The 18,809-nt window shown below is 45.7% G+C and overlaps 1 protein-coding gene across 3 annotated transcripts in view; it reads right to left on the bottom strand.

Moving 5' to 3' along the window:
• Positions 1-7,871: 7,871 nt before the first annotated feature.
• The window catches only part of SLCO3A1 (solute carrier organic anion transporter family member 3A1), a 319,640-nt gene continuing 308,702 nt past the window's right edge, over positions 7,872-18,809 (bottom strand). The window contains exons 10-11 of one of the 3 annotated variants that reach the window (XM_025893295.2): positions 17,131-17,373; positions 7,872-16,832 (exon numbers count right to left, since the gene is read on the bottom strand). In XM_025893295.2, coding sequence (XP_025749080.1) covers positions 16,750-16,832; positions 17,131-17,373 — 326 coding nt within the window. In that variant the 3' untranslated portion in view covers positions 7,872-16,749. Of the gene's footprint in view, positions 17,374-18,809 lie in introns of all 3 variants that reach the window. The other 2 variants (XM_025893294.2, XM_025893293.2) reach the window with 2 other exon arrangements.

The raw sequence follows: 18,809 nt of genomic DNA, 5'->3' as shown, positions 1-18,809 counted from the left end.
ATAAACTATTTAAATTTGTGAAGTGACCACATTATATTATATTCTTTGCCCATTATTTAAAATAAAATTCTCAACCCAGGGTACATATCATCCAGTTGAAATGTTTGCTTAATTGACTTCATCAACAAAATGCTACATCTTTTACAGATCTATTCTTACACAAAGATTGAGGGGATTGGCATCTGTATGTGTGGTTTATAAAACCTTCATAGTCCTAGCTTTTCAGAAGTATGTGGTGTTTATAAGGGTTGAATGCACGCTGATTTGGGGAAAGGAATTAATATATAATTTGAATTCAGGGTACAAGCCTTTAAAAAATATGATCCAGCTTGGAGAAGCATTTCTGAAATACCTCCGGGGAATAAATTTCTTTTATTAATCCAATCAGCCATTGATGTCATTCTTCCAATTTAATTACGTTTATCTGCCAATGGGTGACTCTGCTTCTTATGCGTGTAATTTCAGTGGGTACAAATGGTGATGGCAAATAATTGTCCTCAGGGAGATAATTGCTGCTATAATTATTTACTCATGCAAGTTAGCTCTGTTAGTTCATCCTCTGTTGGATACCTGGCAATATGAGGGAACATATTTCCTTAGACATTTTCTGGGTACCAGGCACTGTGCTAAGTGCCTTATATACATTATTCCGCTGAATCCTCACGATATTCCTACAAAATGGGCATGATTACCTTCACCTAATTAATAAGAAAATTGTAACTACATAGACGGCAAGTAGAGAAACCCAGATTCAAACTGAGGCCAACAGGCCAGAAATGAAATGATTCCTATTTCACAGGGTATTTGCAAGGCTTAAATAAAGAGACAGCCTTTGTAAAGAATTTAGCCTGGTGCTTGCTGTGTTGTTACAGTTATCCGCATGTCTGTTCATAGAGATTTTACCTCTGCAGCCACTTTCTGCTTCCTTCCAGGAAGCCATTCCAGTGGATAGAGTGAAAAATCATACCTGGAGACTACATGAGAATGTTTTCCTTTGAGGTCTTTGTATGCCCCACCTCCTTGAGAATGCTTCATCTGGTTACTCTGGTCCTTAGGGATTCTCTCCTCTCTGAATACCCATCACTCTGGCATCTCTTTCTCAATAATAATGCCTCGATGTATAGTGTGTCATAGAAGTCATCCTATTATATGGAGGCTTGTTTTTCCTTGATCTAGGTTGTGAATTTATTTAGTACAAGGCTTCCTTGGATCTCTCCACAGGGCTTCATAGGGCACAGGGTTCCACACCAGGCCCTGGATCAATACTCTTTCATTAAGTGTGAAATCTACAAATAATTAACTACCTGAAGGCTAGAAAGTGCTGAGAGCTCAGAGCAAGACAGATGTTCATTATGAAGAGTCGGAGGCTTCTCTTGAGGGAGTGTCATTTATCATCAAAGGTACCTATTGGCTGGCCTTCCTCTTTTGATAATAGTAGTACAAGGTGGTAGGGTGGCATGCCAGGGGAAATGTTTGGAGGTTTTCCCTCTTGAGAAAAATGGTTCCTGTTAACTCCTACCCGATATCTCATCTGTGCCCCTATTGTCACATACAAAGAGCTGAAGAGGGAGTGAGAGGTTACCATTTGGGGAGGAGAAGTGATGTTTGTGAAGAAAAGCATTGACTGGCTTTCTGCCTCAAAATTGAGGGAAAGGGACCCCAAAGTCTGGGCTTTATTAGGGAGGGGGAATGACATCTTGTACACTGGGTGCATGGGCTTGCTGACTTGTCCTGTCACCATCAGAGCAGGCTGGGGAGAAGGGAGGCAAAGACAGCCCTAAGAAGCAAAGAGGTAGGGATAATGGCCTGGTTCTTACTTCAGGCCCAGAGCCCAGACTAGGAGGGAAGGTGAGGTTGGAGGCAACCGGGTTCCCCAGGGACCAACCCAGTGTAGGGCAAACAGGTGCTTTCTGCAAGGGAATGAAGCCCATGGCTGGTGACTGAAAGTCTGCCTGAAGTTAGACCTACTTCTCCAGAGGAAGCCACAGAGCCCAGGGGAGCTTCTTGGAATGGAGTCCTTCTCTAGCTTGGCTTGCTGGGGCAGGCTGCTTCCACACCAGCTCTTCATAGAAGGGGCTCAGTCAGCAGGGGTGGCAGCAAGCTGAGTTGTGGGCAATCCAGGAAGCAAACTGGGCTTCTCTCTTTACTTCCACACCTAGGTAGGTCTGGAGGTGAGTTTGGCCAGGGAAGAGGAAGGTGGAGCTCCCCTTCCCTCCATGCCCCCAGAGCTACAGGTCCATAGGCCTGTCCTTGTTAGGGAGGGCTTGAACAGAATATGTGCTTAGAGTTCCCATATGGACAGGATTAGTTCTTAATAAGTGTAGCAAAGTTGCTTTTTTAAAACACTGAAGTATAGGTGACAGTGTTACATTAATTGCAGGTATACAACACTGTGATTCCACAACTCTGTGTTATGCTCACCGCAAGTGTAGCTACCATCTGTCACCATATAACGCTATTATACTATGAGTGATTATATTCCCTACTCTGTACCTGTAGTCTCAGGGACCTATTGTTTCCACAACTGGAAGGTTGGCCTTCTCACTACCTTTCATCCCTTTTGCCCACCCCCCCCAACACCATCCCATCTGGCAACCTTCAGTTGTCTGTATTTATGAGTCTGTTTCTGCTTTGTGTTAGTTTATTTGTTTTTATTTTTTTTAGATTCTTCATATAAGTGAAATCATATGATATTTGTCCTTCTCTGACTAATTTCACTAAGAATAATACCCTCTAGTTTCAACCATGTTGTTGCAAGTGGCAAGATCTTTCTTTTTTATGGCTGAGTAATATTCCATCACACACACACACACACACACACACACACGCACACGCACACACACACACACACCATATCTTTATCCATTCATCTATTGATGGACACTTAGGTTACTTTCATATGTTGGCTATTATAAATAATGCTGCAATACACATAGGAGTGCATCTATCTTTTTGAATTTGTGTTTTTGTTTTTGGGGGTAAGTACCCACTAGTGGAATTACGAGATTGTATGGGAATTCTATTTTCAGTTTTTTTTAAAATTTTTTTATTTTTATGTTAATCACCATATATTACATCATTAGTTTTTGGTGCAGTGTTCCATGATTCATTGTTTGTTCATAACACCCAGTGCTCCATGCAGAACGTGCCCTCCTCTATACCCATCACCAGGCTAACCCATCCCCCTACCCCCCTCCCCTCTAGAACCCTCAGTTTGTTTTTCAGAGTCCATCATCTCTCATGGTTCGTCTCCCCCTCTGACATACTCCCCTTTTCTTCCTCTCCTGTTATCTTCTTCTTTTTCTTTTTTCTTAAAATATGTTGCGTTATTTGTTTCAGAAGTACAGATCTGTGATTCAACAGTCTTGCACAATTCACAGCGCTCACCGTAGCACATACCCTCCCCAATGTCTATCACCCAGCCATCCCATCCCTCCCACCCCCAACCACTCCAGTAACACTCAGTTTGTTTCCTGAGATTAAGAATTCCTCATATCAGTGAGGTCATGTGATACATGTCTTTCTCTGATTGACTTATTTCACTCAGCATAACACCCTCCAGTTCCATCCATGTCGTTGCAAATGGCAAGATCTCATTCCTTTTGATGGCTGCACAATATTCCATTGTGTATATATACCACATCTTCTTTATCCATTCATCTGTCGATGGGCATCTTGGCTCTTTCCACAGTTTGGCTATTGTGGACATTGCTGCTATAAACATTGGGGTACACGTACCCCTTCGGGTCCCTACATTTGTATCTTTGTGGTAAATACCCAGTAGTGCAATTGCTGGATCGAACGGTAGCTCTAATTTCAACTGTTTGAGGAACCCCCATACTGTTTTCCACAGCAGCTGCAGCAATTTATGTTCCCACCAACAATGCATGAGAGTTCCTTTTTTTCCCTACATCCTCCCTTGATGCCAACACTTGCTATTTCTTGCTTTTTCAATACTAGCCATTCTGACATGTGTTAAGTGATATTGTGGTTTTGATTTGCATTTCCCTGATAATGCTGAGCATTTTTTCATGTGTCTGTTGGCCATCTGTATGTCTTCTTGAGAAAATGTCTATTTAGGTTCTCTGTCCATTTTTAATTAGATTATTTGGGGGGGGAGTTGATGTGAAATTATACAAGTTCTTCATAATTTTGGATATTAAGCTCTTATTGGACTATCATTTGTAAATATCTTCTCCCATTCAGTGGGTTATCTTTTTATTTTGTTGATGGTCTCCTTTGCTGTGCAGAAGCTTTTTAATTTGGTATAGTCCCAATAGTTTACTTTTGTTTCCCTTGCCTGAGGGGACAGATCTAGAAGTGAAGCTCTTTTGATAACTAAAACGACTAAACAATTAAGGAATTGACTGAGAGGTCATTAAGGGAGCAGCTATCCAATAGGACAGAGAGTTCCCCAAAAGCAAAATGGTAGCAACTATTAGTAAATAGTTGCTGGTTTGTATTTAGATGGTCAAGGATGAGAACTCTCAATGAAACTCATTACTTCTTGAGTCTCACTGGGACTAACTCTGGGTTTGCACATACATGGAATTCTCCTGACGTCTCTGCCAAGCAGGCTGAAACTTTCCCATCTTCGAGCCACGTAAAGACAGGTTCAGAGCGGTGACTGGACTTGGTAACCTGGCAAGGCTAGTAAGCAGTTGAGCTGAGAAGCAAACTTGGTACCTGCTCTTTCCATCCTGTCTTCCTACTGCTCCCAGCTATGGAGGGCCTACTGTGCACAGGAGACCTCACAGTCTTGTCCATACTAATTAAAAATCATGACCTTGCTTTAACATCACATACCTCAGTTTGAAATACAGAATGCATGGGGGAACTGCTAACCCTCTTCCCCAGTGCTCAGATTCCCAGGGAGCCTCGGATGCCATGAAGGAGAGGGTGGAACCTAGTAAGAGTGAGGGCCTGCAAGTATTTTTGGTCCTCTCCTCCCCCCAGCATGGGTCTGAGTCCTGTAGCTCTCCTCCCCAGTAGCTACCTCCAGTTTTGGGGGGGATTGACCTGCCAATACCATCTGAAGAAATGATTGACAGTGCTATATGATTCAAGGGTCATACTCACAGGGACAGTTGACATTTAAATAAAGTCTGATCTCCAATGTCCTGTTCAGACATATACGTCTCCATTTCTTGCACTGCATTATAATGTCTAATCATTTGCATACAACTTAAAGACCTAGGCCATGATTATTTTAGCAACAACTGAAATAACTACCATTTTCTTTGGGTGCTTTTTCTTTTTTTAACTGTATATCAAGCACTGATTTTACTATGAAAATATAGATGCCTCAATACAGAATACCCCAAAGGAATGGAAGACTAGGCATGAGGGTGAGTTAAGAATCTGGATGAAGAAAGGAGCCCACTGCTATGCTGCGCATAACACTTTCCCACTTCCATTGTGTTGGGAAGGCATTTCAATTGCTCCTGTGGATTGTGGCAAAGTTCTCAGTGACAAGTGATGGAGAGGAACATCGTAGACCATGTGTCCTTTCCAAAGAAGGCCAATGGCTTCTGTCCTGCAGGTTTGGGTCCCTGAGGCTATTTCCTATATTGCTGGTCAAACGAATTCATGCATTTGTCACTCTGCCTTTGTGCTCTGAGTTAATCACTTTTTTTTATTTCACCCCTTAATTCCTTCATGAAGAACAGCAGAGAAGTGGGATTGCCCAGTGAAATGCTCTTGACATTCTGAAAAGCCCTCCTTTGGGGGATCCAATAAATGCATATTTGTGCATTTCATATTTGGGAACACTGGAACTCAGGAAGCTTATGATACTTCTAAAAGTGCATTCTGGAAAGCAAAAGTTAGTTTCTGCCCTATGCGTTAACTATAGACATTTCTCTGCAGAGTTACAGAAATAGTTCTGTAGCAGTAGTTCCTGAAGTAGCAAAGCCTAAAAATATAAAAAAAAGACAGGTTCTTTGTAAAGTGGGTATACTGGTAGTTTCGAATCCATATTTGAGGGCGCAGAAACAGCCTGTTTTTATTTTGGTTGAGCCAAATGCTTGGGTGCATGACTAGTCCTTTCACAAAGACTGAGAAAAGGGTCAAGTTGGATTTTCAGATACGGATCAAGATGGACCACATGTATATGGAGTTGAAAGCCCTGCTGGCCGTGGTGGCTGAGAGGACATTGCTGAGAGCTGGATGTGAGTTTAACCTGTCCATTCTCCCTGAGTTGGCTTAACAATCTCTCTTATGGACCTGCTTATATGTGGAAGGATGAATCTCTTGATTCCAAAAAAGTAATAATAGGTCTTTGTGAGGTTAAGATAAAATGGATGGAGAGTAAGCTTTCCATAAATTGATCACCTTTATGGGAGGAAATGTAGCAAGAGAAAAGAAATTGGGCGACAGATGCAACACAAATGTGAAATTTTGGACTGAGAGCATGAATGCCATAAGCAATAGCCCTTCCTTGCTTCCTTCTGCCTCTCGCTGAATTTCCAGAGCAAATGAAGCCCCGCTCCTGGGAGGAACCACTAACCAATTTTCCAGCTGCTTCAGCATCTTTCTGCATCAGGAAGGAGAATGTTAAAATTGCATTTTCTTGGGATCTTTATGCCAGACAGAATAAATCATATTGCCTTGCAAACAATAAACAATCGCATAAATAGCAAGACTGGGCTAAAAAAGAGTCTTCGAGGCACCAGTGTGCTGGGTAATCAGGCCTCAGAGAAAGTTCACTTGCCCAAGCATATTCTTTCGTGAGTCCATTGACTCCCTAGAGTAAAGACCACATAGGGCCGAGGTGAGTGAAGTCTCCCAGTAATATTAGTTTGACAAACTTTGATTTCAGGTGAGCTCACCTATAAAGGATGAAGCTGTCTAGGGCAAGATCCAGGCTGGAAGGGGATATGAAGAAAGTAGGTCAGTTACCAGGGCTAGCCCCATAAGAGTGGGGCCATCCTAGATCTCTTGCCCAGAAGACAGAGTGCAAGCACCAGTTTCTGGAGCTCCAGTCTAGCCAGCAATGTAATGAATGTATGATGCATGTCAGTGGCTGGCATCAACCTGACCAAACTGTCCATATGTGGTAGGAGTCTAGCCAGTGGACTCAGGATGGTGGAGGAGAAAGTAGCCAGTGGACTCAGGATGGTGAAGGAGAAAGTAGCCAACCACAAAGAGGCCTGGCAAGGACTAGGAAGACAACTGGAGCCTCATCCATGGAGTGAGGCTGGTGGGAGGTGGGTGTCTGTGGACCTAGAAGAGGTAAGACAAATACTGCGGGTGCCTCTGCAGAGTGGGACAGAAGTCAAAGTCCCCCAGGCTGATGCATCTGAGACCACATGTTATTCATTCACTCACTCGTGTACTGAGCATCTACCAAATACTAGTGGGTCGACCCTGAAAGGAAGCCATTGCCTGCTCTCCCAGTAGGAGAGTCAGAAAGGAAAACCAGACAATGACAGTGCAGGACCAGAAAATGTAGCAGTAGGAGCTGCATCAGGGCTGTGGAGCTCCTCATTCCAGCCAGAGTTGGGATGGCAATGAATAATTCCCATTTACCAAGCGACCATTCTGTTCTAGAGCTTGGTACACGTGACCTCATTTATGTCTTATCACAACTGTATAAAGCAGATATCAATATTCTGGTTTAAAAATGATAAAATTGAGGCTCAGTGCAGTCTGCTCACTTGCTCAATGCCACATCAGTATCAAGGGCTGGGGTGAGGAATTTGAAGCCAGGAACTATTTTGGCTCCAAAGCCCATGCTCTTTTGAATGAGTCAAAGCCCACAAATATAGAACATCTACAGCCAGAAACACTCCCCCAAAGAATCTTTTAAGATCATTCTACCCAAAAACACAAGAGAAAAAGATAATAGAGATTACAGCATGAGACAGAGAAAGAATTAAAATAGTGCTTTTAATATAATTTTCAGCAAATGTACAGTATGTACTTTACATCACATATTTCTAAACTGCTCATCTGGAAAATATAAGCTGCAAAAATACAGAATACCACACTCAAAATCTATTGAGTATGTGCTTTTTTCCCCATCCCTTCTGTGAAACAGGGTCATTTTTACCATCCCCACACCCCCACTCCATTGTAATCCAGCCTCGGCTGCTTTTGGAAGAGCTGCTGGAGCCCTCCGTCAGAGAAGCATTCTGGAGAGGGGTTTTCTAAAAGCGTGTCAGCAGGACATCCCCACAGGAGCCAAGGGAGGGATAGGCCAAAGGGAATTTGCACACCTGGTCAACGTTACTCTTTAGCAACCCAGGAAAATTGCCTACTGCAAGGGTTTGGAGGACTCCTGACCACAGACACCTCCTCAGTCCTCATCACAGGCCTGTGCTTGGGGCCTCAAAGGACCACACACTGGCCGGATAATCCACACAGGGACCCTTGGGTTCTTGGGCAGGGCAGAGCACTCTAAGTCAGGCCTGCGAGGTCTGTGGATAGTGGCGGGCTGTTCTCTGGAGGAGGAGGATGAGGGCCAGGCCCTCAGCTTCTCACAAAGGAGTCTTCTGAAGGTGAGTGTGACTCGGGGCAGGTTTTCTCAGTCTCAATGTCTTGGTACTCTGTGCCTAAAAAGGGAGGAGGGAAGAAGAGCCAAGAGGAAAAAGAGATCGGTCTTTTCTGGTTTTCCTACTATTTTTTTTAAAAGGCTTATATAATACCACCAGGGCTTTCCAGTGGAATGGACAAGAGCAGAAGTCATGCAAGGAAATACTGGGTTTTGCTCCATGTAACCCCAAGCAGCCAGATTCCAAGCCCAGAGACCTTTGTGAAGGCCACATCTTTCTGACAAGCACGTTTATCTGTGTATCTACACCAACACTCAACTAGATGTTTCTTCTCTGGGAATGAGTAAGTATCCCAGTCATTAACTTGTCCTCATCTTATATAAATCACCAGTGACAGGCCTTGTGTTCTGGGACTCCAAATGTCACGGCAATCTCTGTTGAAGATGTGGCTGAGCGCCAGACAGCACCCGCCTACGTCATAATGTCATGCTTTCTCCTCCAGCATCCTGGACACTGTTTTCTTTCCAGCCACAGGATGCACCGCATGCTGAGTCAAACAATCTCCTCACTGGGGCAAGTTTTTAAGCCTATGCCACACTTCCAAAATAGATGCTGTGGCTTCATTTAAAAGGCATTAAAAACCCAGCTAGTCTCTGGGCTGACTTACAAGCTGGGTAGGTCTCACTGAGCATGATGCGCAGCTCTGCTGTTCAGTGATAGGCACAATGGGACCATACAAGTCCCCGCTCATTTACTTGTCCTCTTTAGACTCTGACCCGGTGGTAGAAAAGGTGACAGTGGGGAAATGTCACTCTTTTCCTCAGGATTTTGCAGCTGAGATCTGGCTTATAGGAGGCAGCCCGTGTGTTTGGAGCAGTTTGGAGCATCCTTCCTCAACTTTCATGAGGATCAAGTTCTTGTGGTCGGGGGGGGGGGGGGGGGGGGGCAGGTTCTGCTGGAACCCCGGGGAACAGGGAGTTGGGGAGGGTAGGCCAGAAGCGAGAGCTGGAGTTGGTTCTTGTGCCCGGAACGAGTAAGAGAGAGGTTGTTGAGTGGCCAGAACACTTCTACTAATGTGGCTAAGGTGGAAGAAGGAAGGAGTATGTTTAGAGGTTTCTAATGTTTAATTATTAAGGTAAAAGAGTTTTTTTTTTTTTTCATTTGATTCCCGTGCCTGTAGGCAACATTTTGCAGAGGTCTCACTTCCGGTTCTTGGCTCATTTCTCTATGAAATATATAAATTTCTGTGGGGGGTTTTCCCAAGAGTAGATGCCCCGCTGGCCTCATCAGAGCTTCCGAAGAGGCAGATCTTGGCTCTTGCATTGGTGGTGATGTTGTATAGTAGAAAGAGCACTGGTTCAGGAGTCAGACAGACCTGGCATTGGCTCCTGGTGGCCTTTTAGCTGTGTGACCTTGGGAGCCTTGGGTTTTTTGAACCTTAGTTTCCTGATCTGTAAAAGTGGGAAAAAAATTACACTTCCCTTTGCCTGGTGTAAAGCTGCTGGGTGCATTACCTGGGACCATGCCTTATGACACCTGGCATGTGGGTAGCAGACTCTTACGTGGGAGCTCCCTAGCCCCTTCCTCCTTTGAGGTGCTGGACTAATCTATGTGTTAGTCGGGTTCCTTCTGTAATGCAACTTCCTATATTGCATACTTCTGATTCATCTTATGTCCTTAGATTATAAAATTGAACAGTTTTGACAAACATAATACCATGAGAGCTCTCTTCTTTAAGTTAGCATGAATTTAAGAAAAACATTATTTTGGGGGATTTAATGGCAAGATGTCAACCTATAGAATGTTAAACCTCCAGAAAATTTACCATTCCATTTGCTCAGAACAGAAGAACAAAATCACTGTACTTTGCCTTATGGAAAAATATTCAGAATTTATGCTAAACATCAACTACTGATTGTTGGCCTGAGTCATTAATGCAAAAATAGAAACATCTAGACAGTCTGTTCCTAAAAGCCTAGTATCTGATAATAGAGTAAGACCTATCCAACCGGCGACCAGTGTTGGTGTGTCTGAAGGCCCTGGGCCAGAGCCAAAATCCCGAGGTTGATGCTGAGGACCATGGCAGTGCCTGGTGGGAGAGGTGTCTGGGGTGTCCCCACTGGAGCCCATGACCAGCACGGAGGAATGCCTCTCTGGTGTGTCAGAATGTATTAGAGTGGAGGAGTCTCCTGTTTCCTGTTACCTGTTTCTGGCAGAATACCCCACAGAAATTGATCATTGGGCTCTGTGATTAAGACTGGGAACAACCCAGGAAGAACAGAAGTCTCCAGAAGACAGCTGTCGTGGTGTCCCTGCTGGTTATATTAGGGGGCATGTGAGAGTGGGTAGAACACACAGTCCATTTGAGCCAGAGTCTTTCTGATGAGGCAGTCCCTATGGGTAGAGAAGGGCGTCTCACGTCTTGCTCAGTAGGCAGGGGGTACCCATAAAAGCTAAGATCATGGGCTTTGGATTCACAGACCTGGGTCTGAATCCCAGCTCTGCTTCGTGGCCTTGAGCCGATTCTGGAAGCCTTCCCTGCTTCCTTTCCTCTCCTGTCCACTGATGCTAATAACAGTTCCTGCCTCACAGGGCTGTTGTTGAGATTAAATGAGCTAATACGTATAAGAAGCTGATTCACAGTAAGTGCTTGGTAAATGTTAGCTACTATTATTATTAGTTATTATTAGTGTTTACCAATTATTCCACCTGGCTTATCTGTTAGCTTCATAGTGCCAACGTTTTAGGTTGGTGGGAATGGATGTGAAATACCATTTGGATTCACTTTTTTTTTTTTAACTCATTCCTACATTTCCTCCTCCCATCCCCATTTCATCACATAAGAAAATGGGACAATTACTGTGGTAGAACTATGGCATATCAGAGCTGGAAGAGACTGGAGATCAGATCCTGTAGCTCAAATTCCTCTCAGTCCATAGAGAGAAAGATGATGTTGCCTTCATTGTAAACCCTGCCAGTCATGGGGTACTTACCTCATTCTTGGAAAATGGGATACCTGCATTAGATTCCTGTGGGCAGTAACGTCAGGGCTGATGGACACCTGGCTGCAGGACCCCTCCAACACATGACTTGGCCCATGCTAGAGCAGCTTAGCTGCTAGGGCCCCCCCCCCCCCAAAGATGCTGTGCTGCTTCAGACCTCAGCACACTACTGCCCTCGACCACTGTCTTTGTAAATAAATCTTTACTGGAACACAGCCCATGCATTTGTTTATACGTGAGCTGCTCTCATGCCACAACAGAATTGAGTGGTTGTGACAGACACCGTATGACTCTCAAAGCCTTAAAAAACCTAGCCCTTTATAGAAAGTCTGTCAACTTGTTCTGGCGGGCCTCTCAGGAGAGGTGACCTCCTGCCCCATCTCTCTGGCCGACACCCACTGCTCTTCAGTTCTTGGTTTTAGACCACGCCTCTCTCTGAAACCTTTCTGATTCTCGATGCCAAGAGGATGCACTTCCCACCACCACGAATCAGCCCTCCTTGGGCCCAGTCAGAGCAGGGCTCCTAAGTGTTATTATTCTGTTGCTTTTGTTTTGTGTTCAGGTCTGTCTGGCTCATGGAACTGTGAGCTCTTGGAGGATGGAACCATGTATTTTTCATCTTTGTGGCTGGTTTGGAGCCTGGCATACTGCCAGAATCTTAATAAAGGAATGAATGACTACATGTTTAGAAATTATCAAGCTCCTGTGATATATCCCTGGATGACACTAACCCTGCAAAGGGAAGGCATACTACCATGTGGATGCTCTCTGAGAGGCAGGAGTTCTGTCCCTGTCTCCAGGGCCATCACAGAGCTCTGAGGCACAGGAGACTCTTTGGTTTTCTCAGTTTCCCATTTTAGACCTTTTAACTCCTGTCGTTCCTGCCACGATGACCAAGCACTCTGAGATCACCTGCAAATGTGAGAAAGGGGAGGCAGGGGTGGGTGGCTGTGGGCAGGCAGGGTAGTTTCCACGTGTTACCCTGGGCAACAGGCCCCTATAAGAGGCATCTGAACAAAAATATCTTCTTGCCTATTCTACCAGTTAGGGGTCCTTCAGTTTTACAAATTTATTTGTAAGCAGTCATAATCCCCCAGGGGGGCTGGGTCTGAGGGCTATCATTTAGGGCCAGTTGCTTGAAGAGATTAGGTCCTCGCACCTGTTCAGAACTCAACAATGCGGACTGAGTTGGAAGCAATGGTATAACGAACAAGGAGGAAGGGCAGAGGGAGGAAGATAAGGATGGTGTTTCTGTTCCACACTAATCCTTCTCTTGTAAAATATGGCACCTCTTAAGTATTTGGCCTGGATTCTAACCTAAAGGGAAACACAGCTCATGGTTGAAGGGAGGGAGAGGGCAGCAGCATGAGCTCGGCCATCAAGCCCTTCCGGTGTGTCTGGAACTTTCTCCTGAGCCATCAAAATGGGCAAAGAAGAATAGCACAAGACAGCAAATATTCTCTACGGGGCTGAAGCACTGCTGGCCTGGTTTTCTCCCTTCATCTAAACCAAACCACACCGAATACACAAACAACGCTGGAGTGGAACTCCGCCAAACCGTAACAGAACGTCTCCCTTCCTCCTCTGCTCTTGACTGTATGACTTCTCCATAATGACCTTTACTGCTTAATGCCACCGAGGAGCGCTTACAGTAACAGGTCTGGCAGACCTGACTGGGTGGAGAAGAGATCACACTTGTGAGGACCTGAAGAGCAGGCAGCAAGAAAACCAGCCTCACAGGCTCATGGAAGCCAACAACTGCTTCTCCTCAGGGGGTTTCTGTGTGTGTGTGTGTGTGTGTGTGTGTAATTTTTTTTCTCCATTTCATATGTTCCTCAAAGAATGGCCTGCTCTAGAAGTGCAGAAGATAATCCATTAGCAACAATGGTGGAATCTTTTTCCTGAGAAAATGCCTCTGGGGTGGTAGGGTGGTCATTCCCAAGGACTGGCTGGCTGGTTGCCTCGATATGGAATGTTTCTGCAGGTCACCTTAGAGGACCTCTCTTGTTCCTTCATTAGCCATGAGGAAAGCCTCCGTGCTGCGGCAGCTTTCCATGGGAAAGGGATGGGAAATCTTGCCATGCCTGAGTGAGGGCAAGCTCTAGGTCATCCCTGAAGACAGGGAAGTGGATTAAATCAGGGATTTAAATGTAGAGACACCACTTTAAAATGTATAGGCCTAACTTAAAAAAAAAATCTCTAGAGAAAGCTATTCTACTGTAAGGTGGTGAGAAAAAAGTGATTTTTATGGAGAAGCACATTCCTTCCTGCTTGGAAGACATTAACAAGTCTGCCAAAGGATTCCTCAGGAGCTCTTGGCTTCCCCTTATTATTTTGCCTGCTAAGCACTACTAGCAAACTCCTTGGGGGGGGGGGGCGGCACGGGGAGAGGAGGCCTCTCTTGCTCCTTCATTAGCTGTGAGTAAAGTCCACAGGCTGTGGCCTTCTGGAGTGGCGATGTACCCAGGGTGCCTTGACGCTTCCCAGCCTTCCTCTGTGGAGGCGGGAAGGAGGGGGCAAGGCTGCTGGTCTTCCCTGACAGCGCACACCAAACTCCACCGCCCAGACATCTACTTTTACAAAATGTGTTTACTTCATACGCAGGAATAATATCAGTCAAAAAACTTCTTGGTCTACGTGAAGGAACTACAAAAATCTGTCAAAGGTTGCAGCAAAGAGAGATTTTTTTCATCCATCTCTGGGCACGTTCGACCAAGATGGCAGAGCAGTTTGGGGCAGGAGAGAGAGAGAAAGAAGCTTAGTGTTCACCTTCTAGGTTTATTCTACCCCTTACATTTTTGTTTTCTCTAAGTCCAATGGAGCTCTTGCCAGGAAATCTTTTCATTCAAAATACCACTCAAAACCAAACAAATAACCAAGGAGCTGGATCTAACACTTATGTACAATGGTTCTTTGTAGCACAAAAGGAAACCTAACACCAGACTAGGTTTTCTGTTCTGTAGTAGGCGAGACATTAAAACTCTAAAAGGTGGCACACCGCACTTTGGAGCCATCTTGCAATGGGGGACTTTAAGTTCATATCCAGTTGTTGACAAAACTGAGCCCTTGGAGGTGTTTCCTTTTTCATCTCAACATCTCATTCATCCTAAAATCTTAGGGGAAAAAAATCCAAAATGCAAAGAGTTTTCAAAAGAACGTTTTTCTTTTTAAAGCAAATGGCCCCATGAAAACACAAGGTCAGCGGGGCTCAGTGTGTGTGTACTGAGTTTGGAGAGCTACGCAGAGGGCAGTGACCTATTAGCAACACATTTCAAAACAAAACTCACCCCAAACCTGTACAGAATGGTTTCAAAGCCTTAGGAGCGACAGAGCATACATATTTTATGAATTGGTTGGAGAACAATCCCGCCTCTTACTAGTTAACATACTGATGAGTGTCCCCATGTTCCCAGACAAGGACAGACTGAAACACACAGAAGGGTGGTTTTGGAAGCATCCTGTCCCAGGCAGCTGATCATGGTGGCCCCGCACCATGACACAAGCTTCCCTTTGAGTTGTCCTTGCTCGGTGGGGCTTTCTCTAGTTTCGGGCTGTCACTTAAACTGCCCCATTTACAGTATGTGTGAGAAATTTGGCACAAGAGCCCGGTCTTCTCCCCATTCTTTTCATTCCTGATTCTTTTGTTGCCCTCCAGGGGGAACTGCACATCTGTGTCTCAGGTGAAAAGGCAAACCAACCAACAACCCTCGAGACTTTTCTCAGGGCCATGAGTGGCCTGGACCAAGGTCACTGAGGAAACACGAAAGGAACGTTAACTGGGCCATGTGTGTGCGTGTGCAGGCTCTCCCATAAGCTCTGTCCCCTTCCGGGGAATGGCCTCATGAGGCTGAGGCTGCTGACCCCAAAAGCTGCTCCCACGATTCTCCTCCCAAACAAACAAGGAGGTTTGCCTGCTAGCTGCTGGAGGGTTAGCCACTTTCAAAACACAGACCGAGGCCTCTTCGTTCAAGACTGACCCTAAAAACAGTGACATTTTAATACATCGGACACGCGGTGGCTCCCGTGACCCTGTGGGTCTATTCACCATCATCACCAGACCCCACACACTGCTCGACAGCTCGTGCTAGGGGACCATTCCTTCTCTTGCCTACCCCCAGCAGCACCGCACCCATCCACACAACCCACATCTAAGCGTGTCTCCTCAACCCGCGGGCTGAAAAGAACGCCTCTCAGAATGTGAAGCATGAATATAAAAGGGCTTCCCATGACAGTGATCACTGAATCATGGGGAATAAAGCCAGAAGGCAAATTTGCAATTCATCACATTATCCCCTGTTGTCTCAAATGTGATTCTTTTAAAGGCAGGCTGCATAGACACTCTTTCCCAAGAATTTTTTTTTTTCTTCCCGTAGCACATATTCTTGTTTTCGCAGAATATCCGAATGAGGATAAAACGATAAAAAAAAATTACAATAGATTAATTGCATCCCTTGAATCACATTATATTTTTGGTGCATTAAAAAAAGGAGTAAAGGAAAAAGCAACCAGCATAATAAACTCAGCCTAGAGAACTGTGTTAGTGATTGAAGGGTTAACACGGATTTTAGAAGTGGTTAAAAATAGTATTAGAAGATTATACATACAACAGTTTGAAATTCATATGCATTGCATTTTTTTTTCCTTTAAAAATGGTAAAATGTTTGGCAAATGTAAGCAAATGACTTGGACTGTGTGGTTTTCACCGGCTCTGAGCGAAGTCAGTCATAGCCAGGCGAGGCCCACTGCTTCCTGAGGTCACTCTGCGGGGCTGGGGGGGGGGGGCCGGCGGGGGGGGGGGGGTGAGGTGCTGGCCCCCCACGCCTGGCTCCCCTCTCGGGCCCTCAGTCTCGAACATGAACATGGAGCTGGTGAGAGGTGCCAATTACAGACTCCAGCACGGATCACCCATTAGCATCGCTGAGAGAACTCGGGGGCCTTGAACCACATGCAGACTGGGTGAGTCGTCTACACAGTGACCCATATTGCGAAAGTTAGAGGAGGGGGCACCCGCTCCTCCAACTTGCATGCTCCCCACCCTCACGTGGAGGAGGCAGGTAGCACGGGGTGTGTGTCCCTAGTGCTTATCCTGGTTGTCAACTTGTGATGTTTAGTAGACTTTTTAAAAAAATTTGTTTTGTATGTGTATGTATATCCAGAAACGTCCATCCTCCAAGCTGGCCACCACTGTTCCCTGAATTTGGCAGTGCCTGTTGCTTGCAGCTGTCGGCATCCCGAGAAAGCATGAGGTGCCTTCAAAGAGTAGACTCTGGGCCCCAGCAGGTCGGACGACAAACACACGATCCCATGCTCTCCTTATTCTGAATCCTGTCTGGCTCTGATTTTGAGAAAGAGGACAAAGGTCGTGTTGTGTGTACGTGTTGTGTGTGTGTGTCTGTACTGAGTTTGTGGGGTTTTTTTTTTGGAAACTTTTTTTTTTTTTTTTTTAGGAAAAATGACCCTTTGATTACTAATACAGAGTTCAACCTCCTTTTGTCACTATAAAACGGACTCCATGTTTTCACACCACTCATGATCTTCAAGGTTATAGATAAATTTTGTCCTATGGGTCTGGCTTGCGGGCACAGGGTCCCTCCCCAGATTGTCTAGGGTCAGAGTAGAGGCAAAGAACTCACTGGTGCTCAGCCCGCCTTCGTGGTTTTTGATGTAGCGTTTATAGTTTTTCCTCAGGCACTGCCACGTGGTTGTATAGAGGACAAAGGCGGACGACTTCAGCACGATGGCGATGCTGACGTACAGGTATCTGTAGGCCACGTTGTCATAGAGGACGCAGGCGCCTTGCTCCCCGCAGAAGGTGCTCCAGAACAGGCAGGTGGAGTCGATGCCGGCCCCGAAGATGAGGGGAGGGGGGATGAAGCCTGCGAGAGGGCAGAGAACACATCACACTCCCGCTCCGGCTCTGCAGGCTGGTCTCTCCCCATCCGCACGCGTGTACCCACTCTCCTTACCGTTCCTGGTGTCGACGCAGTGCGACCTCCTGGAGGGAAATGCAAGGAGGATATTGCACTCTGTGTACTGTGTTCCTGCACGGCCCCTCTAAGGCTGTGTGTGTGAGTAGAGGGAGCTGGGACCAGAAGTTGAACACGAGTACCCTTTACCTTGTGTCTGTATACATAAACATGTCTAATATGCATGCACACATGTGTACGCATGTATCTAAGATGAAAAATACCTGCACACGTGCTAACACTTTCCCTTCCCCTAGACGTTACCACTGCATTGAATCCTTTTCATTCTGAGCTGGGAACTGGTTTTAAAACCTTCACAATAGAGTATTTCAGGTGCTTTCAACCAGTGATCAAAAGTGGCAGAGGGGATAAAAACTAGCCTCCTTAATTCATGTCTGTGTTTCTGTCCCTTGTCCAATTGGGCTCAAAGGTTATCAGTCCTGGCTGCACATTTAAAATCATCCAAGGTGCTCCATCCTAGAACAATTAAATTAGAATGTTTGGTGCGTGGCTGGATCATCAGGATTGTGAAAGCATCCCCTGGTGAGGGGGGAAAGCGTCTCATCTGTACTATGGGAAATCAATGGATGGCTCATTAATACAAATTAATTGCCTCACAAAAAAAGGATCCCCGAGGCCAGAATGTGCTGCCAATCCTATCCAGGGAGAAACCTCAAAAGCAGAACGTGATCACTGGAAGCAGGTGGCAACATATCTGAGATCCCAGTGCTGGGGTAGACTGCGATCTGGAGTGTTCTTTCCAGGGCCACCCCTGGACTGTCAGAGTTTCACGTTTTATCAAGGAAGGTCCCTCTGAGAATCTGATGTGATGAGATACAGATCCTTAGTCCAGGAAAATACATCTACCCGCAAAATGACACCCATGTTTCGGGGTTCGTGGGCCCCTAAAGTCCACTCACGGTCCCCAGATTTAGAACACCCGTGTTACATAGGCTGTGTCCCTCCTTTCTGAGCCAGGGAGGGAAAAGGCTTAACTGAGGGAAACAACACTGCCTTGGTTTTAATGACAGGCCCAGAATGGGTGTGAGGGGGACTTCACTGCCCCAACAGTGCAAATGAGGTTGGCAGAGCTCCTGGCTCCCCAGGTGCCTTGGCACCACCCAGCTCTGCCCCCAGCCCGGAGAGAAACCCCAGAGAAGGGGTTTTAGTTGAAACCTCATTAACACTGCCCAAGCAGCTTGATTCTATAGGTAAACTCCAAGCTCAAAATCCTGCACGGTCTGCTCCCTCTTTGCAGCTTCTAAGTCAGCCTGGGCCCGCCGAAGGAAAGTGCTCACGCCAGCATTCTCTGCCCCAAAGTGTCTGAGGCCTTCCTCACCGACCGC

This window comes from Callorhinus ursinus, unplaced genomic scaffold (genome assembly GCF_003265705.2).
Source record: "Callorhinus ursinus isolate GAN/ISIS: 27379988/994484 unplaced genomic scaffold, GSC_fseal_2.0 scaffold45, whole genome shotgun sequence".
NCBI lineage: Eukaryota > Metazoa > Chordata > Mammalia > Carnivora > Otariidae > Callorhinus > Callorhinus ursinus.
This window is presented reverse-complemented; position numbering and strand designations above follow the sequence as displayed.